This window comes from Haliotis asinina, chromosome 13 (genome assembly GCF_037392515.1).
Source record: "Haliotis asinina isolate JCU_RB_2024 chromosome 13, JCU_Hal_asi_v2, whole genome shotgun sequence".
Lineage (NCBI taxonomy): Eukaryota > Metazoa > Mollusca > Gastropoda > Lepetellida > Haliotidae > Haliotis > Haliotis asinina.
Window position 1 is genome coordinate 32,126,957 of NC_090292.1, and position 26,552 is coordinate 32,153,508.

General features: G+C 39.3%; 1 protein-coding gene across 4 annotated transcripts in view; it reads left to right on the forward strand.

The window, feature by feature from the left end:
- Window positions 1-26,552, forward strand: part of LOC137259771 (probable nuclear hormone receptor HR3) — a 47,212-nt gene that overhangs the window by 13,980 nt on the left and 6,680 nt on the right. For 2 of the 4 annotated variants that reach the window (XM_067797382.1, XM_067797384.1), the window contains 6 exons: window positions 17,547-17,632; window positions 18,400-18,541; window positions 19,223-19,388; window positions 23,603-23,805; window positions 24,891-25,012; window positions 25,948-26,080. In XM_067797382.1, the coding sequence (XP_067653483.1) occupies window positions 17,547-17,632; window positions 18,400-18,541; window positions 19,223-19,388; window positions 23,603-23,805; window positions 24,891-25,012; window positions 25,948-26,080 (852 nt within the window). The remainder of the gene's footprint in view (window positions 1-17,546; window positions 17,633-18,399; window positions 18,542-19,222; window positions 19,389-23,602; window positions 23,806-24,890; window positions 25,013-25,947; window positions 26,081-26,552) is intronic. The other 2 variants (XM_067797385.1, XM_067797383.1) reach the window with 1 other exon arrangement.

The window sequence follows — 26,552 nt, forward strand, 5'->3', positions numbered from 1 at the left end:
GAGTTGATTTGATGAATAGGCCCACATTACCCAAAACTTGTCTTTGGCATCCTCTAGGAATATTGGCTGGTGACTTGTTACCCTGGCAACATGGATCCTGATTATTGTTTCTTATTGGTTTGCGTATCCTCTAGTTGGTTTCCATGTGATCTCAAGGTAATGTCAGGGTAGAACTGTCTGACTATTGTGGCACGAATAACCATTCACTTTCAGACCGGCTCAACATTAAGGAAGGATAACACTATATGGATGACCAACTTCTTTGTTGCTGTGAGAGTTAAAGAATGTATTGCTATCCCAGGGATTGCACTGATTTGAAAAGTTCTTAAATTTAACTGTGTTTGATGAAAACCATTTGAATTTGAAGATTTAACACAAAAGTTCTTGAAAAGATCTTGATTTTTTTAATGTGTCCTTAAAATTGTGATTCCATTGATGATCAGTCAATCGTTTTGGTTAAATTGTGTCTGTTACAGGAACTTGAGGGTGACATGCATCTGTATGATGTTTGTTTTTTCAGTTTTTTAGCCCATTGCTCTGTCCCATTGCTGGAATATTGCTAAAAGCGGTGTAAAACCCAAGCCACTCACCTAAATCATACAGTCCCATAGACACCATGTGAACTTTCATTTTTTAAAAATTATTTTTAATTAGTATTTATCATTCCCTTTTCCTTAAAACAGACATCAAGAGAATGCTTTTAGCATTTAAAAAAATTATTATTTGAATAGATTGGCCATTTCTTCCTGTGATTTATTTTATTTTTGCAACGAGGAGAGTTCTATAGAAATACAACTACTTTATTATTAAAATGAGTGACATTTCTGTGAAGCCACTAACACCATTATCAAGTAAGTGATCTATAGCACTGAAGTTGTATATCCACAGAACTCTCCCCATTGTTTATCACACCAGCTTCAAAATGCCACTCAAAAAAGAATTACTTTTATTATTTTTTCTTACTGAAAGTGTGTATCATTTTTGATCTAACCTTTTGAATTTCATGCAGTACAGAATATGTCCAAGTATTCATTGACAAATCGTTCTTGCTGTTGGTGTTTAAGGCAGTGGGTTATTGAAAGGGATTTTATATTCTGCTGCCGGTACATTAAGCACCAGTTGCAGACCTTCAATAGGTTGATGTGTTAAAAAAGTGCATAATTGTTTATAAAGGATGTTAATTGTCGTGCTTGGATTACCCAAATCAAATTAGATGTTCGATATTATCTGAGCTCTTGATGCAGCTCCAACTGGCCAGCCTGTAAAACAATGGTTGCCGATTCTGAGATCTTCACAATGACCATTCACCACTGGCATTGATTACTCATCAGGATTGTCAGTCACAAGAAATTACTACATTGATTCCAGTTCTGGAGAGAACCAGGCTGGCATAGCTTGGATGCGAAGCACGCTAGGGCTGGGTAGCACTCACTGATGGCGGGGCACTGTTGCGAGGATACCTTTGGATAGTTGTTGGGGTTTGTTTTGTTGCCTGTTGTTGGTTTGGAGTGGACTGTTGATCAGACCACAGTGGACTGTTGTTTCTGTCTCTGTGGACTATTTCAGGACTCTGTTGTGTGTTCAGATATCAGTGGACTGTTATTTCTGTATGTGATGGAAAATTGTTCAGATCCCCGAAGCCTAGTTCAGAACTCTTTGCAGTGTGTTTTGATTTTGGTGGACTCATTCAGATCTGTGAGGACTGATGTTCAGATTTGTGCGGACTAATCTTGAGATCTCTTTAGACTTGTTCAGACTTTTATAGCCTGCTGCTTAGCCATTTTGTGGCACCTTCACAAAGTGATCATAGTGCTAAGAAGGTCGTAAGTCTCTGGGGTTACGATGCCCTTAGCAGTATGATCACTTTGTGAAATAGGTCCCTGGAGTATAGCTCAAATCAGGGTTGACTGTTCAGAACTCTGTCTACTGTTGTTTAAAACACTGGACTGTTGTTCTGATTTTGAATCTACTGTTGTTCATATCTCTGTGGACTGTTCAGATTTCTGTGAACTGCTGTTGGATTCAAAGTGGACTGTATCATTTTATGATTTGTTGTATCAACTTTTATTCAAGCACTGGTTAAAGTGATTTCATCAGTTCATGAACTGTTTTCATGAAGCTATCATGATCGTTGATCATACCCTTCCAGTTTATAAATCACAGGATTATTTCGTATTTTATACAATCCATTTAACAAGTCCTTGTTTTCCTTGTTTGCTTGTCATACCGAAGAACCCGGTTTGATTTCCCACATTGGTGAAGTGTTACAAGCCCATTTCTGGTGTCCTTCTGTGATGCTCCATATATATAGATCAATACTCATGTGCTCATTGTGTTTCGGTGATTTCATAATTTCATAATATTTATTACGACATGTTCTTTTACCAGTGGAGTCATCTGCCCTAATTGTTATACATTTGCTACATAGAAGCTAGATTCTTCTCACATATGCAGTACTCAGTATTTTGGACCAGCAAAATACCTCCCTTGCTGTTATGACTAAAACTAACCATTGACGTGAACTATGAGCACAAGTGAATTCTGAATGGTCAGGTGAGCTCAGAAAAATTCATCCTCATGATAAGTCCACTGAAAATGACGCTGACGGTAACTTCGGACAATCTGGCCAAGATCGTACTGTATCAAAGCAACAAAGCCCGCAGGCAATCGTTCTGTTTGATTTTTTTTCTGTTTTAAGTCCCCCATCAAGGATTAAGCTTATTATGGACTGGTAGTTAATTGATTTATCTGTTAAATTGTTAATGCTGGTTCCGACTGTTATCTGCAGTTCACTGGTTGCATTGAAAAGCGAGACTGTTGAACTTGATGAAATGTGCAGGAAGACATTGTGTTGGAATTTCCTGCTGGATCTTATAACTTGCATTATGGTAATATATGCTATTAATGCTGGTTCACCCACTACACCTTTACAAATTACCTGATGAATCTCGTCATGGATCCCGTTTCATGCTAGCCTCATTATAAAACAGCCTGCTTTGCCAGCCATTTAAAAACCTGTCACGATGTCTCCATTCAGAGAGACTACATACCCCTTTATAAAGCAGACATTGTACTGAGGCTGACAATGAACGTACTTAAGCATTAAGTCATGAGTACCTTTGCTGTTTATCGTAGTTCTGTCGGGTTACATTGTTCGAAACGTTGGTATGCAGGGTAGTCGTTAACCCAGTCCTCATTATACCACGAAGTTGGTATACAGCTTCGTACATGTACACATGGTTGAATTGTAAGGGGTAGTCAGTAAGAACCACCCTCAATATAAGGAGAAAGTTTGTGTTTGAATGGTTTTCAATGCCCTTTTAATATTTTTGTTGGAGTGTAACATTTTATTGTCAGTTTTGTCAGCTAACATTTTGGTTAGGAAACATGCCAAGCAGTGACCATATTAATAGAAGTATGGCGGTCATTGACATTTTTGCGTATTGTATCTCAAGGAGAAGCAATTGGTCGTGACAAAACTAGCTTACAGATCATTTCAAAGTAAGAGCTCAGTGTCTGCATAATCAGTAATATCCTCAATGATATGAACTGTTAATGATTAATACGAAATTTATGATGTTGAGGTTACTGTAGTGAGTGAGTATTGTTTAACGCTGGATCATACTAGCAATACTGTGGCATGTTGCACCAGAAATAGGGAATTGTACCATGGTCTTTGGCGTGGCAAGTGAACACTTTACCCACTAAGTTTCCCAACCTCCCCTTATTTAAGCTATTGTGATGCAATAAAGTTCTTGATTTATGTACACAATACAGAAAATTAAGTCTTTAGATAAGGCTCGCTTCTAGATTATGCTTTGAAGGCTGTTTTTGTTTGTTGGCTATCTATTGCACTTAGCAACGTAACAGCAATATGGCGCAGGCTGTAAATGATAGACTGTGAACTGGGTACTCCAGTGATAAACATCATGAGCATTGACCTTCGCAATGATATGTTAACCAAGTGAGCGAATCTGAAAACCTGATCTTGTCAGTCACCTCCTGCGACGTGTGTTGATTGCTGAAGATTAATTCTAATCCGGATCTTCACAGGACTGTTTTCATCAATAATCTATGCAGTAATTTGTGCAGGGGCTTGTTTCACAAAGCAACCTTTACTAAGATTGAACTTAACTTCCATTCTTTAGCATTGCTCCAAGGTTAACTTTGTGACTCATGATTACCATAGTGCTTGTGAAAGGAGGCCAATGACAATAGTGATCTGAATATATTGATTGTTTTGTTGTTAGTTTTTAATTTTGGCTCAATTAATTCTCAGATATTTTATATAATCAATCAATTTAGTTAAAGAATGTATCTGTGATCTGAATTTCTGTATTGATACCCAACTTTAGGAGGTTTGTATAAGTCTGGATTAAAATACTGGTCTTCAGTAACCCATTCTTTTTTGTCGCAAGAAGTGACTAATGGGATCAGGTGGTCAGACTCAATGACTTGGTTGACACATCATCAGTTTCCAGTTGCGCAGATTGATGTTCATGTTGTTGATCACTAACGTCTGTTATCCAGACGGGATTGTTTTGAGACTGACGCCATATGTCTAGAATATTGCTGAGTGTGGCATAAAACTTCACTCACTCACTCACTCACTCACTCACTCACTCACTCACTCACTCACTCACTCACTCACTCACTCTCCCACGCACGCATGCACTCACCTTAAATCTTTTGTGTTTAGCAGGGAGCTGTGACTATCATTCCTAGTTTTGAGCACTGGTGATATGGGCATTGTCTATGACAGGGAATCTCATCTTACCCTAAAAATCTGTTCATCATGGATGTACTGTTGTGAAAGGTGTTAATTTAATTTATAGCATAATTACAGCATTCAGACAGATTAACAATAGTTGTCTTGAATGCAGCAAGTCATTTAAGTTATCTCTTGCCTTTAGCACAATTTGGTTGTCACAGGCCAGCAGACAAATGCTTATTTTAAAGGGTTCCTTGACTTTAGGTTTGCTTCTGTGTGATTTGATTGTTATGACGAGAACCCTTTGACATGCATGTTTTTTTTTAAACAGTGCATTCCCATGAAGATAGGGTTAGAACTGGTCTTCAGTAACCCATGCTAGTTGTAGGTGGTAACTAACAGGAACAGGTGGTCGCTGACTTAGTTTATACATGTCAGCATATCACACTATGTAGATCAATCCACATGATTGTCTTATCCAGACTTGATTGTTTTCAGACCACCCCAATATAGCTGAGGTTGGCATAAAACAACAAACAAACCATAATTAGCACTTTGATCATGTGTGGAAATAAGTACATATCAAGGACAAATTTATTTTGAACAATATTTTGAGCACATGCTTAAAAGTGTTCAAAGTTAAAAATATGAGAGGAGGTAGACAGCTTCATACGCAGCAGAGCACATGTCTGGATTCAGAAACCTCTACAGCATAGCAGACATCAAGATTCTAGGTCCTATGCATTAGAATTCCTGATTTTCCTGATTCAAGGACCCATTCAGTAGAGCAGACGTCAAGGTTGTAGGATTCCCCTACAGCAGAGCAGACGTCAAGGTTGTAAAATTCCCCTACAGTAGAGCAGACGTCAAGGTTGTAAGATTCCCCTACAGTAGAGCAGATGTCAAGGTTGTAGGATTCCCCTACTGTAGAGCAAATGCTACAATTCGAGGCCTCATTCAGTAGAGCAGATTGCAGGACCCCTATTAATTTTGTAACACTGTCTAATACCTTGTCATGTTCACTACAGTGTTTTGAAATAATAAAAGTCTTAGTGTCCTTGATATTTGTTGCTGTATTATTATCCATGCAGGTTTTTTTATCTATATCCCTAAATCTTAGTTTCAACATCAGGGTGAAGGTCAGGACTCAATGACGGGGCTCCCAATGTGTGATCTCGGTATCATACTTCTTTCACCATACCTGTAGACTTAACGAACTACCAACTACCTGTCCACTGCGGGTAGTAAGTCCACCTGTCAATACCATGGACTACCCAGGCGTGATGATGTTGACACTCAGCCTGTTTTCTTTACTTAGTAACACAATCAGCCCTGGACTCGTAGGGATACAGGCAGTGGCGGTGCCCTCTTGTCAGACCTGGCTGAGTCTATTCATACCGGCTACCAAGCACAGTGATCTGATGTAAGGCACAGTGGTTTTAGAGCTAGTTGACAACCAATGTTTTTTTTTCGAGATTTGAGTGCGCACAAAAGGTATTGAAAGTAACATTCTAAGCAAACATTGACAGTTGCAAAAAGTGAGATACTGTTTTATAACTGTTACAGACTTGGAAAGGCTGTCAATTTTAGAGTTTACCTTGAAAAGGCTTTAAATTGGCATTTATCTTCAAAAAGCCTTTTATTCTGGTGTATGTTGTTAAGGGCCTTAGAGAGTATTTAGCTTGTACATTCCCGTTTAATTTTATTTGAGACCGATGAATTGCTCACTAACACAAAATGTAATAATTGCAGCAAAACCAAGTTTTACACGACACATATCATACCAAAATTGCTGATCAATGCTGTTGGTCACATTTTTGTCTGGTCCTAAATGCCGGGTTCCCCTTGATGCAGACAGCCTGTGTATATGACACAGTGTGATATGAAAAGACACACAAAAAAAACCACTTTGTCTCTTTTAATGCCATAAAATCATTTGTGAAAAACACACAATTCAATGCTATAGGTAATAAACGTAACTTAAATGACTTCTGATTTCAAACTGATTTGGAAGTACACACGATAATTCTTAAGAATTCAGATTTCAAGGCATATGTCGCAGAAAATAATTAATAATAATCGATAATCATTTTAAGTTGTTTGAACCCCCAAATTTTTAATTTGACTCCCCTCAAAAATTTGCATAGGCAACCTGACCCCAAAGTGTAAATCTTTTTAGGGAACATTGTAAATGTGCTATTTAACTGACAAAAGGAAATGCAATAGTGATATACTTGTCTGAGTGAGGCTGTGGGGTAGCCTAGTGGTTGAAATAGTGGCCTGCCACTGGGAAGACGATCCATGTTCGATTCCCTACATGGATGCAATGTGTGAAACCTTAATGACTGCTTGCAGAGTTTTCAAGTGTCCTTTTTATGCACACTTTTGTGTTTACAGTGCTGTAGAATTTATGTCTTGGATGCCTGCATTTGATCATTAAAGTAATACAAATATGCAAGCTGTAAAAGCTACTCCAGGGATTAATTCTATGCATGTATGGCTACACATGGCATTTTGAATGTGATAATACCTGCTTATATGTAAGCAACTCAGAATTTATTGTGATTTACTTTGTGGACTTTACACACATTGACAGTTTGTTTAGGGTATGTATTTCAGCATGACTGATCTTTTTACAACCATGTACTTGTTGTCAGTGATGCTTGCACCCCTTTGTCAGAATGGACTGGTCCATAATGCAGTCAGGTGCCCTGAGTGCTAAGCCTCTCATAAATTGCAACTTATATAAGGTTCTTATATTTAAACTTTGAAACACAATAAGTGAAGACAAGTCCCTGTTCCTCACAATGTTTTTTTTTTGTGATGAAAATAATATTTTGAGGAAATGACAAATATTTGAATATTTTTTTTCATATGGTTAAGTTTTCAAGCTCCCAGACTTCATTTTGTTTTCAAAGTAGTCTAGATTTATGTATATGTTTGGACTTTGTAAAGATAGTAGGTTGAATAACCTGTGTGGAAAATGCCAAACAATGTCAAAGCAGTGTTTTAAATGCAATTAGGTCTGGGTTTTTTAACACTGTTAAATGCATGTTTTCAATGCTGTTAGGTGTGTGTTTTCAACGCTATAAGGGCTGTGTTTTAAACACTATAAAGTCTGTATTTTAAACAGTTAGGTCTGTCTTTTGAACTCGGTTAGGTCTATGAACACTGTTAGGTCTGTTTGAACACTAGTATTAGGTCTGTGTTTTCAACTCTGTTAGGGCTGTATTAAACACTATATAAGGGTAGTTTTGAAAACTGTTTGGGCTGTGTTTTTAACAATAATTGGGCTGTATTTTCAACCCCTCTCAGGTAGTATTCTGAACATTATTTGGGCTGTGATTTGAACACAGAGAGGGATATGTTATGGACGGTGTCATTTCTGTATTATCCCACAAAGTGATCCGGTATAATCCGGTTGGTTAGATTGGATTCCAACGCTATTTCTGTACATCAGTCACAGCTGGTCCAGAGTGACCAAAACATGCCTATGCCAGACTAAATTACTGCTCGTGTTCAGCGCTCATTAAGAATAACATCAACTAATTATTGGTAGGCAATGCTGCTTGTTAGTTATGATTACTGGGGCGAGGGGCTAGCCTAGTGGATAAAGTGTTCGCTCGTCATGCTGAAAACCCGGGTTCAGTTCCCCACAAAGGCTCAATGTGTGAAGCCCATTTTCTGGTGTCCCCCGCCATGATATTGCTGGAATATTGCTAAAAGCGGCGTAAAACTAAATTCACTCACTTGTGAATATTAAATTTCTCCAGAGCCTTCAGTCAGAAATCTATCCTGAATATAAACTTGAGTTTATCAGAGTTGACTTTAACGTCACATCAGCGTAGTTTCAGCCATTGAGTTTAGCAACAGCAGAGGTGAACGAGTTGCATACTAATGCTTAGTTGCTGAATATAGTTTTGATAGCTACAAACTAACCCATTTAAATTGAAAAGGGGACCCAGGGAGACCAAAGATTCAGAACCTGACGAAATCTAGACTTGCTTCATTAATTCATTAGCATTGCAGAGAGGGCTTGACAGTAGGGAAAATAATGTGGTTCAGGGACTGTGAGATAGGGCGAGTTGACAGGGTAATCTGTACCAAGTTCTGTTTTCAAGGTATAGTGATTGTAGGTTTTCTAGAGGTATGATGTTACAAGGTGTACCCTGATGACATGTGGGTGTGACATGATTTGTCTTCTGATACAGTGCTTATATTTCTTATGAGCCTTTCGCCGGTGAATCACAACTGAGAATGATTTGTTCTAAAAGAAATTATGGCAAGGATGGGATATTGCAGGGAGAAACGTGTAAGTTTAGGGGAAATGCCACCGCTACAGAATCTGCATAAATTGTTGAAACGCTACAGAAATAGACCGGTGAGGTAGTCTAGTGGGTAAAGAAATCGCTCGTCACCCTGAAGATCAGGGTTCTGTTCTCCAAATGCGTACGTTGGGTGAAGCCCAAGCAGGGTTTCAAAATGTTTTTGTTAAAAGCCACTAGCCACAGGGCAGGTGACTTTTTGAAAGTAACTTGTCCTGACTAATTTTCCACTTGCCCCGATTTTAATGACATGAACATGATCATGTAATTATGAAAGATATATCAACATGGAATTTGATGGCATACAGGAGAGTGAGTGAGTGAGTGATTTTACGTTGCACTCGGCAATATTCCAGCTATATGGCAGTGGTCTGTAAATAATCGAGTCTGGACCAGAGAATCCAGTGATCAACAACATGAGCATCGATCTGCACAAATGGGAACCGATGACGTGTCAACCAAGTCAACAAGCCTGACCACCCAATCCCGTTAGTCGCCTCTTACGCCAAGCATAGTCGCCTTTCATGGCAAGCATGGGTTGCTGAAGGCCTATTCTACCCCGGGACCTTCACGGGTTATTTTCAAAGCACCGGTCGAAATACAGAAGGAAATATTGTATTGCTGTGTATCCAAACACACTTTGGTCCAGTTTCAAATAACTAAGACGCTTGTTTCATTCATTCATAAATTTCTCAAATAATGTTAAAGGAAGTTTAACGAGGTTTTGTTGTAAGTTTGCAAATTTAAAATTTTGACATTGGGCTAATTTCAACACTTGAATCTTCATGTTAAGTTACAATTCAGTCACGCTCGCTGACTGGGTTGACATGTGTCACTATATCCCAGATTGCATAGATCGATACTCATGCTCTTGACCCCTGGATTGTTTGGTCCAGATCCGATTATTTGCCGACTGCAGACATATAGCTAGAATAGTTCTGTATGCAGCTTTAAACTAAACTCACTAACTTAGAGAGTTAGTTTATCAAAGTTAAATATACAGATAAATCAGTTCTATTTGGGGAAAATTAAGTTAATTCACTTGACTCACTCACTCACTCAGCAATCCAATGAGATAACTGTATACACAACTATACTCCAACAAAACATTCCCACACAGAACCAAGCTCATCAGGTCAACATATCGACTGGGTTTCTTCCCACCGAACACTAATGGACAAAACTGACCGCACCATGACCTGTGGTTACTATTATTGGCTAGTTTGTATAGCTGCCCGACCATTTGCTGCTGGGCAATACAGCTCAATATTGCACTGTCAGGCAGTGAGATAAATTTGATTTTGCAATAGAATCCATGTTGAATGATATCTTGTTCCGTCAGTGCCTCTCTGTTTTATGAATAACTGTAATCATCATAATTATCAGTTATTTCTCACATTCCTGTTTGTGTTTTTAACATTGTGTGTTTGCATTATCCAGACTGAAAATTTCACTTCTTTTCAGTTATTACCTTATATACTTAAGCAAGTATATGATTGCTTCTGACAGAGATGATGACTTTAAATATCAGGTGACTTGTAATGTGGGTATTTAGTCAGTGGTCCATATATTTTTGCTGGAAAAATTGGATTGGCATCTTTTGGAAATAATACTACTCTTGAATTAACATTGTATATATATTTTTTTTTTTTGCCGAAATTTTTGGATTCAGGTTTGAATTGGTCTTTAACAACTCGTGGTTGTCATATGAGGTGACTAATAGGATTGGGTGGTCAGGCTCACTGACATGGTTGACACAATTGCTGTGTAGATTGGTTCTAATGCTCTTCATCACTGGATTTTCTGGTCCAGACTGATTTTTTTGCAGGCCGCCACTTTATGTAAATGCCTCTCCTCTCCTCTCCTCTCCTTTCCTCTCCTCTCCTCTCCTCTCCTCACCTATACAACTCACCTGAAAGGGTTGATTGCATATCATGCCTCACCACACTTGACCTCACCAATCAACTCAACACCTCCCTCATCTCGTTTACTCACCTCACTTCTCTCCTATCCTTCCCTTTTCCACATCGTAACACCACACATCAAGTGGTTGGTTGTTGCCTAAATCTCTCACCTCACCTCACCTCACCATAGTTACGTGTCGTCTCACCTCACCTCACCATAGGTACAAGTCATCTCACCTCACAATAGTTACAAGACATCACTGGTTGTTTTTTCTTAACGGTCACTGTATGGCTTTCACCACTGATGGGATTTGATGGATGGGAGAGTTGTTTGTTGGCGATGTTAGCAGGGATGTAGACTGCTGTTACTGAAGAAGCTGTCTTCATGTATCTGCTGTAATTAGATCATGCTACAAATACCATGTCGTATGACTACCGCGCAAATTGTGTCCCGAAAAACAGGTCAGAAGTTATGTTCCTGAGAGTCGGTATCGTACTGGGTGGAACAATTCACCACTATATCAGGTGGAAGGATCACAATAGTTAAAATGGAGGAAATTTGTTTTTGACCTAGCTCTCATCTGCCCACTTGTCACTTGACATTGTTTACAACTATCAAGTGTTAATTGTTGATATGTGGTTGCACATGAGTCAACTGTTACCAGGCCTGGCTTTGGACCAATGAAGGAAGATTGAGGTGAAAAGATGCATTGTGGGAGACAGAAGCAGAAATGCCTTTTATGACTGAGACAAATTTCAGTGGCAAGTGTCTGATGTTTGTTTGTGATAAATGGGTTTATTTAATAAGAATTAGATGAAAAATGCTAATTGTTTCAGGAGTGGAAATAACCCATTGCCCCACGCCCCAGTCCAGTGTTTTTTTTTCTGCCAGGAAAGCAAATTTGTATGTGAAGGTGTACCTGTGTCCATTTGACTTTCCAGTGTTGTGTTTCTTATTTAACAAAATTCAACAAGAAATTTGGCTGGTATTGTTGGAAATATTATCAGGACAAGTGATTTTACATGTGCACCTGTACCAGAGTACTGTACGAATATTAACGTTATTTCCACCTGTGTTTATGATCCAAACGGGGTCAAATAATCTATTTCCCTGCTGTAGTATTACTCATGAGGTAGCTTTTTACGGAGAGGCCAACTTTCCCAAATTTATCATAATCAACCAGAAAAATACACATCAATTCTGCCATTCTGACAAAGCCGATTTCATTCCTATTTTTTCAAAATAAAACAAAGATATAGGTTGTCTGGACCAGGTTATCTTTGACCAAAAATAATGATAAATAATTAAATATAACACTTTATTTACAGAAGTTCTCAAATTGTTTAAACAAGAATGTTGTCCAGAAGTTGAGTTGGCTGCCTGTTAAATTCCACGCAGTGTTTATTTGATTCACTTAACATTCACAAATACTGCTGTCGAGCTCTGCAAAACAGTTTCAGTTGTTTCAGTGTGTAACGTCATTGAAAAGTTTCATTCTTTGAGGGGAATGATTTATAGGGATCTGTAAAATTTCCTGGGAAAATTCTTTTCTTTTTTTTATATTAGGGAAATCGGATTTCTAATTGCATTCTTAATTTTGGGTTGTCATCCCTGTTGTCACGCTGAAGACCTGGGTTTGGTTCCCTGCATGGGTATCACGCGCTAAGCTTATTTCAGGGATTTCCCAATAATTGTTACGCTGCCGGAGATACTGTGAGTGAATGAGTAAGTGCATTTTATGCTGCACTCAGCAATATTCCTGCTATATGAACGGCAGTCTGTAGATAAATCGAGGCTGGACCAGACAATCCAGCGTTCAGCAGTATGAGCTTCGATCTGCGCAGTTATGAACCATTCCCATGTGTCATAGTTGCCTTTTATTGCATAGTCACCTTTTATTGCAAGCATGGGTTGCTAAAGGCCTATACTACCCTGGACCGCTGAGTGGTGAGTGCAGTACAGATTTCCTGATAATCTGGTATTGGAAAATATCACGATCACCATTCTTTAACATTGAGCAAATTTCATTACAGATGCCATCGATCTCAGATTTTTACAACAGTATGCTGTGTCATTTATTAAATATGCATTTGTTGTATTGATAGTTCAGTGGCTTGAAGCCTTAATGCTAAAATAAAATAGTTTAAATGGTTTATCACACATATATATGAGACAATAAATCAATTTTCAATTTTGCATTCAATAACACCTGTTTGGGGAGAATTGTTTTTTCCATTTTTCCATTTTTTGGTTGTTGTTAGCACACGTAATGTGAGTTGCTACCTACCCAATGGAAAAAGTGGTAGCCATTAAGCGCTATTACCAAACTTGCACAATTATTTTAAATCTCCAGGGCTTCAGATAATTTTTCAACATGAGGAGCAAGTAATCCTTATTTTGTCAATATAAGAGAAATGGAGAACATTTAGAGTACAGAGTGGAGTATCAGTGATCTTGTGGATCATTTTTAAATGTACCACAACATTGTCACTCTTGTGTAAACAGGCCCATAAACAATAAAACAATACGCTTTCAGATAAATACATCTGCAAATGATTCTAAAATCGTACACCATTGCTGTGGTGCGTATCTGCTACGTTTTCTAAAGTATCTACCCTATCATGCTTATTTTTTATCCGTACGACTATGTATGCCGATACGGTCCGTATCTAGAACCCTCAATCTCTGTATTTAGGGGTGCAACAAATCCTCTATGAGATTAATATGCACGTCATTAATTTGGGGTAACAGATGGAAGTATTGGATAACAAATTCAATAACAACACAACAGTTCATGTAGTGTTGAACATGTTGAATGGAACAATAAAAAGAGTGTTAGCTATTATCCCGCCCGCCTGGCATATATTCAGTTAAATGCATCTTGCTTTAGTTTTAACGAGTTTTCATTTCTGTTGATCATGAATAATGGCCATTAATAATACTAATAATAGTAATAGTAGTACTAAAATTATTAATGAAAGACTACGGTTCAGGGACCCATTTCACAAAACTCTCGTAAGCCCAAGATCTCGTAACCTTTCTTGTAGAATTCGTACGTCCTATGTTACAGTAAGGACGGACAAGTGCTACTTGGAAAGTTACGAAGTCTTACGCTTGTGAGAGTTTTGTGAAACAGGCCCCTATACTGTGTGTCATTGGCTCAAATGTATATTAAAATTGAGTGAGTTGGTATGATATCACATTCAGAAATATTCCAGCAGTACCGAGGACACCAGAAAAGGGCTTCCCACATTGTACCCATATGGGGAATTGAATCCCAGTCTTCATCCTGACCAGTGCATTCTTCAACCACTGGGCTACCAAATTGCCTTCCAAATGTTGTAAGCTGCGTCAGCTAATACGTAATATAACTGTGTATTCAATATGTTCGATTTAATATCTGATTAACGTAACAGTTTGCAATAATCATCCAGGAGTCATATTTCAGTCAGGCCAAAAGATCATTTCTGATTTTCTGATTTGTCATTGAACACAAATGTCGGGGCATGTGACTGAATGAAATGTTTCTGAGAAAATAATCGCAAAGTATTTGCTCATAATGTCAGTCTCTGGATTTAAGAACACATGAGGATTTGGGGTAATAACATGAGTTCCAAGGGACCTATTCTTCAAAACTATCATAGTATTACAACTGTCGTAAGGCTATGTTAAAGTATTAAAGTTAAGATCATCACAGGGCTACGATTTTCTTCAGTGGAGATTTTATTTCAGTATTATTTCAACCATTCTTTGGAAACAATGTCTGTCATAACTGGTTGCTCACTCACTCACTCACTCACTCACCACTCACCACTCACTCACTCACCACTCACTCCACTTCGTGAAAATGTTCCCAAGGCTGTAGGCTCGACATCAGATACCGAATTTATTTTTAAAGACAAATCTGATCCAGCAAAACAAATAATCAGTTTGTCATGGCCTTAATTTTCATCCAGTGTTTACCACAAGCCAGGATCTTGTCGAATGGAAATTAAATAATGACACGCTGACATATGTGACAGTTGTCTGTCATCAGCCATCTGTGACCACATGACAATGTTATGAGAGTTGCCACATTTCCTGCATCCATACATACATTGGTACAGGCTGTAACAATAGCCACTGACCGCTGGGTTAGCCCATTGTTCTTGTAGGGGTCAGGGTATATAAATTCCTGGCAGGTCACAAGTGACATATTGTTACAGATTAATATGTGTTACATAACAAATTCTTCATCACACAGCCAGGCTCAGCAGGACAGCTGACATTTCATACATATGTTCGTTTACTTATTCTCAGATATCTTCCCACAGTGCAATACAAAGCTAGTGATGAAAACTTGAAAATATTATTAGGGAAATCTTGATGAAAAATGGAAAAGATAAAGGGAACTTTGATTTTAATGTGATCCTCTGCTTGCTTCTCTCAGTATATTATCACAGGGTAATATCTGATGCACACACAAACATGAATTTATGTGTGTGTGTGTATGTTGAAGAAAGCGAGTATTTCAGTTTTACATTTAGATTTACACATGTGATTTATCGGGACTCTCAAGGTGTGCATCTTATTTTTTGAGTTTGTATTTTATTTATTTTTTCAATTTTAATGCCATTAGAACTTACATAAATTTTGTTGAATTTCTGTCTGATTATAGTGTTCTAGGGGGTGGTGTACGTTATCCACTTCTCGTCAAAAACTATTTTATGGAATTCATTTGTGTTACACATATGCTTTATAGGACTCGAAAGGTGTGCATCTTATATTTTGATTTTGTGTTTTATTTATTTTTTTTTCAATTTTAATGCTCTTACAACTTACATAAATTTGTTGAAATTTTCCCTGAATATAGTGTTATGAAGGATGAAGTCTGTCCACTTAATTTTGTCACATCTATAGATATTTGAACTTGAATTTGAAGTTGAATTTGGTTCTGTTCATCCTGTTCGTCCCATACTTATCCACTTCTCCTCTAAAACAAAAAACATTACACAAAACTTGTTTAGCTTACATATGACTTTTATAGAGACTCTAAAGGTGTGCGTCTCATATTTTGTTTTTGTATATTTCATTGTTTTTTTCTTGTATATTTAAAGACATGTTTAGAGGTGTAAATTTTGTGGAATTTCTCTCTGATGATAGTGAAATGGGGTATTCATTCTATCCACTTCTCCACAAAAACTGCTCAACAGAATTGATTAAGTATGTTCCATTGGGACTTGAAAGGTGTGCATTTCATAGTTGCATAGATGTTTATAGGACTTGTTTAATAGAAATTAATCACCAGAACACACTCAGTGTAGGGAACGCTTCCTACGGCAGCGAGGGTATCCGTGTTCCTGGACTCAATTTTTTCTTGTTGGAACTTGAAATTTTGAAAATGTGTGGTTGTTAATAGCTATAACTGTGTGAGGTGTGATCGATGTAAATAGGAATCCGAACACTGCAGATGTTATTGCGGAAAACATTTCCTCTTTGATTTTGCTTCTTAGTGAAGTGAAGTGTGTCACTCTCGTAAAGTGGTTTAATATAATCGAGTTTAGTTATTTGGTTATCTCATTCGACAAGTAATACCAGTATTTAGCCTCGAGGTGGTTATAATTGTGTGAACAGACACAACATGAGATTTGGCTTTCGACTAACTTTAGATGCTGTGAAGATTTAGGTCTGAACTGATATTTATCAATTCATGCTCATCACAAGATGGTGGCAATAAACAGGATTGGATGGTCAGATGCGCTAGGTAGATCTTTTTTTATGTCAGTCATGTGATTGTTTGGTGCACACTTGATTATTTTCTGTCAGCTAGAATGAGGGAGTTTAGTTTTACGTCTCTTTTAGCAATATTCCTGCAATATCTTGACAGAGGACACATTGATCTCAGGTTTTGGTTGTGGTGAGTGAACATTTTAACTAGTAGACTACCCCACCAGCCATTCATTCAGCCATAAAACTTGAATATAGAGGGCAGTGTGAAACAACTAACATACAAACAAACTGCGGTAGACGCAAACTTTGTAACACATGTCTGAAAGGAATGGGATTCCACATGTTCAAAGTGTATAAGACCTAATGAGAGAAGAACAGTTCTTTGGAAGAACTTTCATTGTGTAACTCCTTATGCTGTAGTTTTTGTGATGCTTTTGTTAGACATTAATAGGTAGATGGACAATCACTGAGGGTCTTTGATTTCATTGTGACAAAAACCGAGTCATTACTGCGCACACATGCAGAGCAGACGGTGACAGACACATCTGAGATAAACAGACATGGCAGATGCCGATAGACACTGGATCCCGATCGACTGGCAGACATGACAGACAGAGATTTACTCAGAAGAAACAGACAGACACAGAAGAAGTAGACAGACATGACAGAAAGAGATAAATACAGCAGTCAGGCAGATACGACAGGCAGACAGATGTGGCAGGTACAGAGAGATGCAACAGGTTGCAGATAGACTATGTAGAGACAACAGATGCAGACAGACATGGCTGTTGGCATTGAAAACACTAATGGACATATTTGAGTAAAGTTGGTTCGATTGTGTTCCATTTCGTAATTGAAAATCTTCCCAAATTAATAATCCTTTGCCTATTTTGCAGCCCAGATTGAGGTTATCCCGTGCAAGGTATGCGGGGACAAGTCATCGGGCGTTCATTATGGCGTTATCACATGTGAAGGCTGCAAGGTATGTCCAAATTAACCCTCACTCACAACCATGTCCAACCACTCGCAACAAATAACAGAACAACTACCAACCACTTACACCATTCCTGACTGCCTCCGTGGTGTCCACTACACCACGTAGAGCATCCACACTTAGATCGGAAGGTCACAGGTTTTATACCAAGCCATGTCATACCAACAGACATTAAAACATGGTACTTGTTGGTCCCTGCCTGGCACTTGGCATTAATGGGTATAAGAACCTGTTGGTTCAGAGTCAGTGTAATGTCTCTGAGTGAGGTATTCATGCTTAATGGGGGCTAGCACTAAATCCAGCTGAAGTCTAGTTAGTACAAGCCGCCACACATACATGATTGAAACGTTCTAAAATACAACATAATGCCTAATTTTGCCTCACTTCACCTCATCTCATTATAGACCTGTGAAGGTCCCGGGGTTGAATAGGCCTTCAGCAACCCATGCTTGCCATAAACCAAACCCGGATTCCATTCCCTAAATGAATATGATGTATTTCTGGTGTCCCTGCCATGCTAGCCACAAAAGGTGGCTATGATTGTCCTAAGAGCGGACTGTCGGAATCCGGTGGTCAGGCTTGCTGACTTGGTTGACATGTGTCATCGGTTCCAATTGCACAGATCATGTTGTCGATCACTGAATTGTCTGGTCCAGACTCGATTATTTACGGATCGCTGCCATATAGCTGGAATGTTGCTGTTTGCGGCGTAAAACTGATCTCACTCACTCACTCATCTCACAATAATATTCTAGGGTTTCTTCCGGAGGAGTCAGTCCGGTCCAGTCAACTACCAATGTCCGCGAAACAAGAATTGTGTAATAGACAGGGTGAACCGGAACCGATGCCAGTACTGTCGACTACAGAAGTGTATAGCACTTGGCATGTCCAGAGACGGTGAGTTGTCATGGCGATGAAGATACAACAAAGGTAGCAACTAGGAAACAAAGTAGGTCAGGTAGTCAACTGTGATGACTTGGTTGATGCATGTCATTTTGTCCATGTAAGTGCAGTGGGGTAGCCTTGTGGTTAAGGCGTTCGTAGGTGGCGCCAAAACATGGGTTTGATTCCTCACATGGGTACGATGTATGAAGCCCATTTCTGATCTCCCCTGCTGTGATGTTGCTGAAATATCGCTAAAAGCAGTGTATAACTAAAGTCAGTCATTCTTATGCTCATAATATCAGTCACTGGATTTAAGAAGACATGGGGATTCTGGGAAATAATATGAGTTTCCAGAGACTTATTTCTCAAAGCCATCAGAGTGTTACAACTGTTGTATCTCTATGTTAACGTAGTTGACTTGCGGTCATCGCAGGGCTACTTTGGTGTGAGTAAAAGGTTTACATGGCACTGTATTATTTCAGTCATATAGCAACTGTTCTTTTGAAACAGTGCCTGTCATAATAGATGACTAAGTGGATTTGGTGGTCAGGCTCGCATGTCATTGTATCCCAGTTTCATTGATCAATGCTCATGACATCAATCACTGTATTGTGTGATACAGGCATGACTTTTTGTCATTTACAGTATTACTGACTATAGCAGAAATATCAAATAATTCCTGGTTAATTCCAGCTGTAAAGTTTGGTCGAATGTCAAAGAAACAGAGAGAGAAAGTTGAAGATGAAGCAAATATGGTGAAACAAGGGCGGCTGAATGGGTATGATGGTCTTCAAACTCCATTTCCAACAAACAACAACATTAACAACATCAACAACAACAACAATCATCAGTTTGTAACGTAAGCTTCTCGAGTTTGTTTGCTGCAGATAACAACTGGTGAAAATTGGAATTCTGCATTTTTTGTATAACCGTGAATTTAAAAAGGGTCTCCTTGCAGGGATTAATGCTTTAGCAAACAGTGTGTTAAAATCTGTATCACGCTAGCTGAGCCACTTGTTGGATATGCATGGGGGCCTTCATGAGGTGTGAAGTTATAGCAGAAAGGAGACCTCTTTGTTTCATGGTAACTTATAATAAGCTGGTTTTGTAGTTGCCAAGAAAAAAATATTCAAGGAAACAATTACAGCAATTCAGCACTGCTGAAATCTTGGGACAAATTTTCTTGGTGAAAATTTGGAAAAGTGTTTATTGAAAGCTTATGCTGGAATCTATTCATTTTGTTGCTCAGTTTGTTGGCAAACTTTCCCATTTGGAGAGACTAGTTTCCCTCCAGTGTAATGAAACTATTTTCTTGACAAACGTTTAATTTTTTTTGAAATCCTGACATGATGATGTACCCATATTTTGATCGTGACTTTCTCAAAGTATAATATCTCACTAAACCCAGCATTTATGATTTTTTGAAACATGAAATGCAGATTTCTTATGAATGCTAATGAGTCTGTCACTGTTTACAAGAATTGTTTTGTTGCTAGAAGTATCAATAATATTGTACCCAAGACAGGCTGTAATCTCTCATGTGCTAACGGAATGGTTGTGATGATCGCATTGTACTGTTTAACCCCTTGCACCTCTGGAACAAATATGGGCTTATATGTGAACATGGACTTATTGAGAGATTACAGTGCGTCTTTTCCAAAGACTTCCTGTCAAATGATCAGTGGCAGTTCTCATTGATGCTTGTGAGGGAGATCGTAATGCATATCTACAGAAGTGTCTTTTTCCAAACATGATGTTTTATTTCAGGAATACCATATTTTATCTTGAGTAAATTCTTTTCATTTTGGGGGTAATTTGGAAATGGAAGTAAATGACAAATTGTCATTGACCGACATAACTGACATTTTGATGTGAAAACTCGAGGAAGTGATGTGGGAAATGAGAATTTTTATTACTTTTTAGTCGAGCTTTCATTTTGATCACTGGATTGTGTGGTCCATATTTGATTGTTTAAAGGCCACTGTCCAGCCTGTAATCTTGAAAGCTAGATTGTTAATGAAAACGGTTCTAAGCAAAATCAACACAAATTATACATAGAGACAGGGTTGGGTTTGTAGATATTCATTGTCTGATGAATTTATTTTCAGTAATTTCATTTCTTCATACCGACAAGTCAGTCATCTTTTAGTGCTAAGGTTGTCATGACAACAAGAGTATGCATTATGATGTACTTCATGCTTCTTATATCTTAGTTTGCTGTACCATTGTTTCTTGATGTGTGTGTTTCTTGTATATAGATGCTGAAGAATCCAGGTTTTTGTCCATGTTCGAAATTTACAAATTCCTGGGTGATTCTAAGAATCAATTGTTAATATACCATTATTGTTTAACAAACGTACTAATGAGAGGGTCCTGTGAAGATCCAGGCCCTCAGCATCCCATGCTTGCCATAAAAGGCGACTATGTTCTTCGTAAGACTTGACTAACAGGATCGAGTGGTCAAGCTTGCTGACTTGGCTGCCACATGTTATTGGTTGCCAATTGCATAAATTGATGCTCATACTGTTGATCACTTGATTGTCTGGTCCAGACTGTAATATTTACATATAGGTGGAATATTTCTGGGTGCGATGTAATACTAAACTCAGTCGCTCATGCTGTTATTGACCCTCATATCATTGACTTACTTGAGCAATAACATCCCAACAGGATCATATTGAAAATGAATTCTAAGCTTATGTGGATGTGAGTCCTGGGACCAACGCTAATGCTGAAGATTCTGGTTCAATTCCCCACGTGGGTGCAATGTGTGAAGCCTATTTCTTGTGCCCTCATGTCAGTAAAAGTACTAAAAGCAGCATAAAAGTATACTCATTCCTTCTTGTGTTTGGTCGGTGGTAGAAGTAGGGTAGCCGACACGGGAAAAGTATATGACCAGATTTACATCCTGTATCAGTGACATGTGAATATGAGGAATTTATTTTATTTTGTTTGTAAATGAACATAAAAAGGAAGCAGTTAAGCTTTAGAACTATGACAGGTAAGGCTGTAATATTTTATTACTCATTTGAAACATTCATGTAAGCATTTGTCAATTTCAGTTTTACTGCAAAATGAAATCAAAATTAACTATTGCCTATAAAAGTTGTGCTTCGTGCAAGTTGTCTAATAGGTGTAACATGTTGCATCACTACAGACGTATCACTGGGTGGGGCTGCTGGTTAGAGGGACATGTTGCGTTGTAACAGCGTTATCATCTGGTGTTACAGTGATATCTCCTGGCATTATAGCCATATCACATGGCATTTCAGCCATATCACATTGTATTGCGACCACATGACATTGCATTACGACCATATCACATTACATTACGGCCATATCACATGCAGGCCTCCCTAAGTAATTGAAGGAATTACAGCAAATTTGAAGGAATTGCATCTCAAATGTAAACAAACGCAGCCCACTCGCGAAACAATTGCAGCGATATCGGTAGTTTAACGGTAATAACAGAAACCCATCGGCCCTATCGGAAGCAATGTCGGTAATACTGGAAACACGCTCGGCCATCTTCGGAGATTTTTCGGTCGCGAGCGGAAACTCACGCAGCAAAACATGGCGTCGTTGGAAGAAGCACCCGTCTCGGTGAGTTTTGTTTTTAGTTCCTACTATTACATTTTTATACTTATCCATCTTTGATCATCCGCGTTGAATGCGTTTAGGTATGAGGTGTTGTCGGGGCAATAGCTTATGTTTTTAGGAAAAGATAGTCACTCTAGGAGAGTGTCACAAGTCATGCCCCTGGAGATTGTTTACATCTGAACATCGAAGTCGTGCCGATGATTATGAACATCATGAACGTGCGCCATGAGGAAGTTTATGAGCCATAATTTTTCTTGCTATGAAGTGCAACTGACAAATTTAAACACATTTTACAAAAAAAATGATGTTATATCTAGCGCACGTTCGTAATCATCGGCACGACTTCGATGTTCAGATGTAAACGATCTCCAGGGGCATGACTTGTGACACTCTCCTAGAGTGACTATCTTTTCCCAAAAACATAAGCTATTGCCTCGACAACACCTCATACCTAAACGCATTCAACGCGGGTGGTCAAAGATGGATAAGTATAAAAATGTAATAGTAGGAACTAAAAACAAAACTCACCGAGACGGGTGCTTCTTCCAACGACGCCATGTTTTGCTGCGTGAGTTTCCGCTCGCGACCGAAAAATCTCCGAAGATGGCCGAGCGTGTTTCCAGTATTACCGACATTGCTTCCGATAGGGCCGATGGGTTTCTGTTATTACCGTTAAACTACCGATATCGCTGCAATTGTTTCGCGAGTGGGCTGCGTTTGTTTACATTTGAGATGCAATTCCTTCAAATTTGCTGTAATTCCTTCAATTACTTAGGGGGGCCTGACATGGCACTACAGCCATGTCTCCTGGTGTACAGCCATATTTCTTGGCATTACACGCATATCACATGGCATTACAACCATTTCTCCTGGCATTACAAGTATATCCCCTTGCGTTACAGCCATATCTCCTGGCGTTTTAGCCATATGTCCTGGCATTACTACCATATCCCTGGTGTTGCAGCCATATCACCTGTCATTACGGCCATATCTCCTGTCGTTATAGCCTTATCTGTCAGCATTACTACCATATCCCTGGTGTTGCAGCCATATCAGCTTTCATTTCAGTGATATCTTCTGTCGTTATAGCCTTATCTGTCAGCGTTACTACCATATCCCTGGTGTTGCAGCCATATCACCTGTCATTACAGCCATATCTCCTGTCATTATAGACTTATCTGTCAGCGTTACAGCCATATCCCTGGTGTTGCAGCCATGTCTCCTTGTGTTACAGACATCATCTCAGTGTTAGATTTGGATGAAATTTTGAGCGGGTCCAAATTGATGAAAATAATGTTTCTGAACCCCCGTCCAATGTTATATAGATGGGCAGATGTAAAATAGAGGGGGTCCTCACCGAATTTGATGAGTCAAAAGACTCCAAAGCCCTCTCTTGAGCCAACACTGTCATCTGGTGTTACAGCCATATTGCCTGTCGTTAATGATTAGTATGGCATGTTTGTTATGTTACAGGTTATCAAGTCCCCAGTACGGGTATCAGAGCAACGGTTACACCTACACAATATCCAACACACAGCCCGCACAGCAGGAGTTTCCAACATCAACAGACAACGGCAGCTTTACTTCCACTACCACTACCACCACCACCACTACCGCCACGCCACCACACCCACATCCAGTCACTCTACTCCGAGCCATAGACCTCATGGATCCTGGTGAGTGTTTGGTACTGTTTGTAAACTCGGCTTTGCGTCGTGTAGCAAGTACCTTGGCATCATGGACCTGGCAAGTACCTGTCTTGTCATGAACCAAGGGAAGTACCTGTTTAGTCATGAACCAAGGGAAGTACCTGTCTAGTCATGGACCCAGGAAAGTACCTATCTAGTCATGAATCAAGGTAAGTAGCTATCTAGTAGTGAACCAAGGGAAGTACCTGTCTAGTTATGGACCCAGGCAAGTACCTGTCTAGTCATGAACCAAGGGTAGTACCTGTCTAACCATAGACCTGGCAAGTACCTGCTCAGCCAGGTGCTTGTCCCTTGCAATTATTGCATAAACTGCATGCAAGTAGGATAATGTGTTTGTTACAGTTAACACTAAGTTACATTTTACACTGTATTTCTGAGAGACTTCAGCAAAGTTGATTATTAGAATGTTGAAACAACTGTCTTGGAACATTGAATGATGTCATCTAAATAATTTACAACAGAAAATACATCCATATGATGGCAATATGCTCGGTACCTGACAGTGGAACAGTTAGGAGGACTAGCAAGTCAAATATTGTAATGCTTACGGAGTGTTCTATAAAGTAATATGATAGTAAATTATTTTCGCTGTAATTCTATTTTTTTATTCACAAATGTGAACAGTTACACTGTTCACAGCTGTTTAGTCCTACTGTGTCTACAATGACAAGTTAAATATAGGTGTTACACAATGCCGCGAACCAACTGGTGAGTTATAACTCAAATATTGCGATAAGCTGTTGAATATACGACTGTACACCATTCAAGTTTTAACACTAATATTAGGATAGGTCATATTAACAACTTTGTTCCAAACTGCTGTCAATGAAACCTTGTGCAAGTTCAATGCTGCCTGTTTGATGCAGTTAAATCTTCCGCAAAGTGAATAGCATTTACGAGAATGTTAGTTTTTCAGAAACAATAATGCAAGTGAATAGTCTATGTTTACAGACTCAGTTCTCCTGAGCATATTGTAGTGCTTAGTGACAATCTCCGGGCATATTTGCTACATCCTGGCCACTGTCAGTAATATGTGTATGTACCTGTTGCAGTATCATTTGGCAAGGCAGTGATGGAGGCCCATATGAGGACATGTTTATACAACAATGACCAAATAGAGACCCTGAAACAGAGACCAGCAACAGCAGAACAGGTGGTCGCCTACAAGAGTATGGTGAGTAGACTAGACCGTGCCTTTAATCAATGAGACCCTGATCTGAGTAGAAGAGAGCATGTCTTGAATAGATGAGACCCTGGCCTGAGTAAACGCGACCCGAACATGAGTAGATGAGACCATCTCTTGAGTAGTCTAGACCCTGACCTGAGTACACGAGAACGAAACCCTGACCTGAGTAGATGAGACCCTGACTTGAGTAGATGAGACCCTGACTTAAGTATGCGAGACCGAGACCCTGACCTGAGTAGATGAGACCCTGACTTAAGTATGCGAGACCGAGACCCTGACCTGAGTAGATGAGACCCTGACCTGAGTAGATGAGACCCTGACTTCAATAGGTGAGACACTGACTTGAGTAGACGATATCAGGCCCTTTATAGGTGAGACCCTGATTTGAGTAAGGGAGGCCCTGCTCTGAGTAGATGAGACCCTGTCCTGAGTAGACAATATCCTGCCTTGAGTAGACGAAACTGCCCTGTAGCAACAGAAGGCTGGGTGACTTATTCAGGTGTATGACACCCTCCCCTGCAGCAACGGAACATTCAAGGAACTGGACTGTTCAGGGTAGGTGAAACCCTGTATATATGAAATAATTTAATGAACCAAAACCGGATTCAGTTCCCTATATGGATATGATGCATGAAGCCCATTTCTGGTGTCCCTGCCATGCTTGCCACAAAAGGTGACTATGATTTTTTTCTTTTTTTTTTTTTTTTCTTTTTTTTTTTGTCATAAGAGCCGACTAACAGGATCGGGTATTCAGGCTCGCTGACTTGCTGTCATCGGTTCCCAGTTGCGCAGATCAATGCTCACACTGTCGATGACTGGAATGTCTCATTTGAACTTGATAATTGATGCCAAACAGCTGGAATATTGCTGAGTGTGGTGTAAAACTAAACTCTCTCACTCACTACTAACTATAACTGTTTCAGACTCATCGCCAGCTGTGGATCGAGATGGCCGAGAAGATCACGCTTGCGGTACAACAGATAATTGAGTTTGCCAAGATGGTCCCTGGTTTCATGGACTTGTCTCAGGATGACCAGATCATGCTGTTGAAAGCAGGTAAGACGTCTGTGACTTCCAGCGAGATTGTCCACAGCAGGGGTCAACTAAAATTCTGTTTGCACAATTAAACTCAGCATGTCCAAATGCTGGACCCATGAAGATCAAGGTTGCATATCTCTGCAACCAGTGCTCATCATTATGGGACATTTATATGGCGTATATATCCATGCAACCAGTGCTTGTCTTTATAGGACATGTGCACATGTCCGTGCAACCAGTGCTTGTCTTTATAGGACATGTGCACATGTCCGTGCAACCAGTGCTTGTCTTTATAGGACATGTGCACATGTCCGTGCAACCAGTGCTTGTCTTTATAGGACATGTGCACATGTCCGTGCAACCAGTGCTTGTCTTTATAGGACATGTGCACATGTCCGTGCAACCAGTGCTTGTCATTGGATATTTATATATGGTGCTTATATCCATGCAACTAGTGCTTGCTCAAGGTGCTGAGATTCGTTTCCTTCCA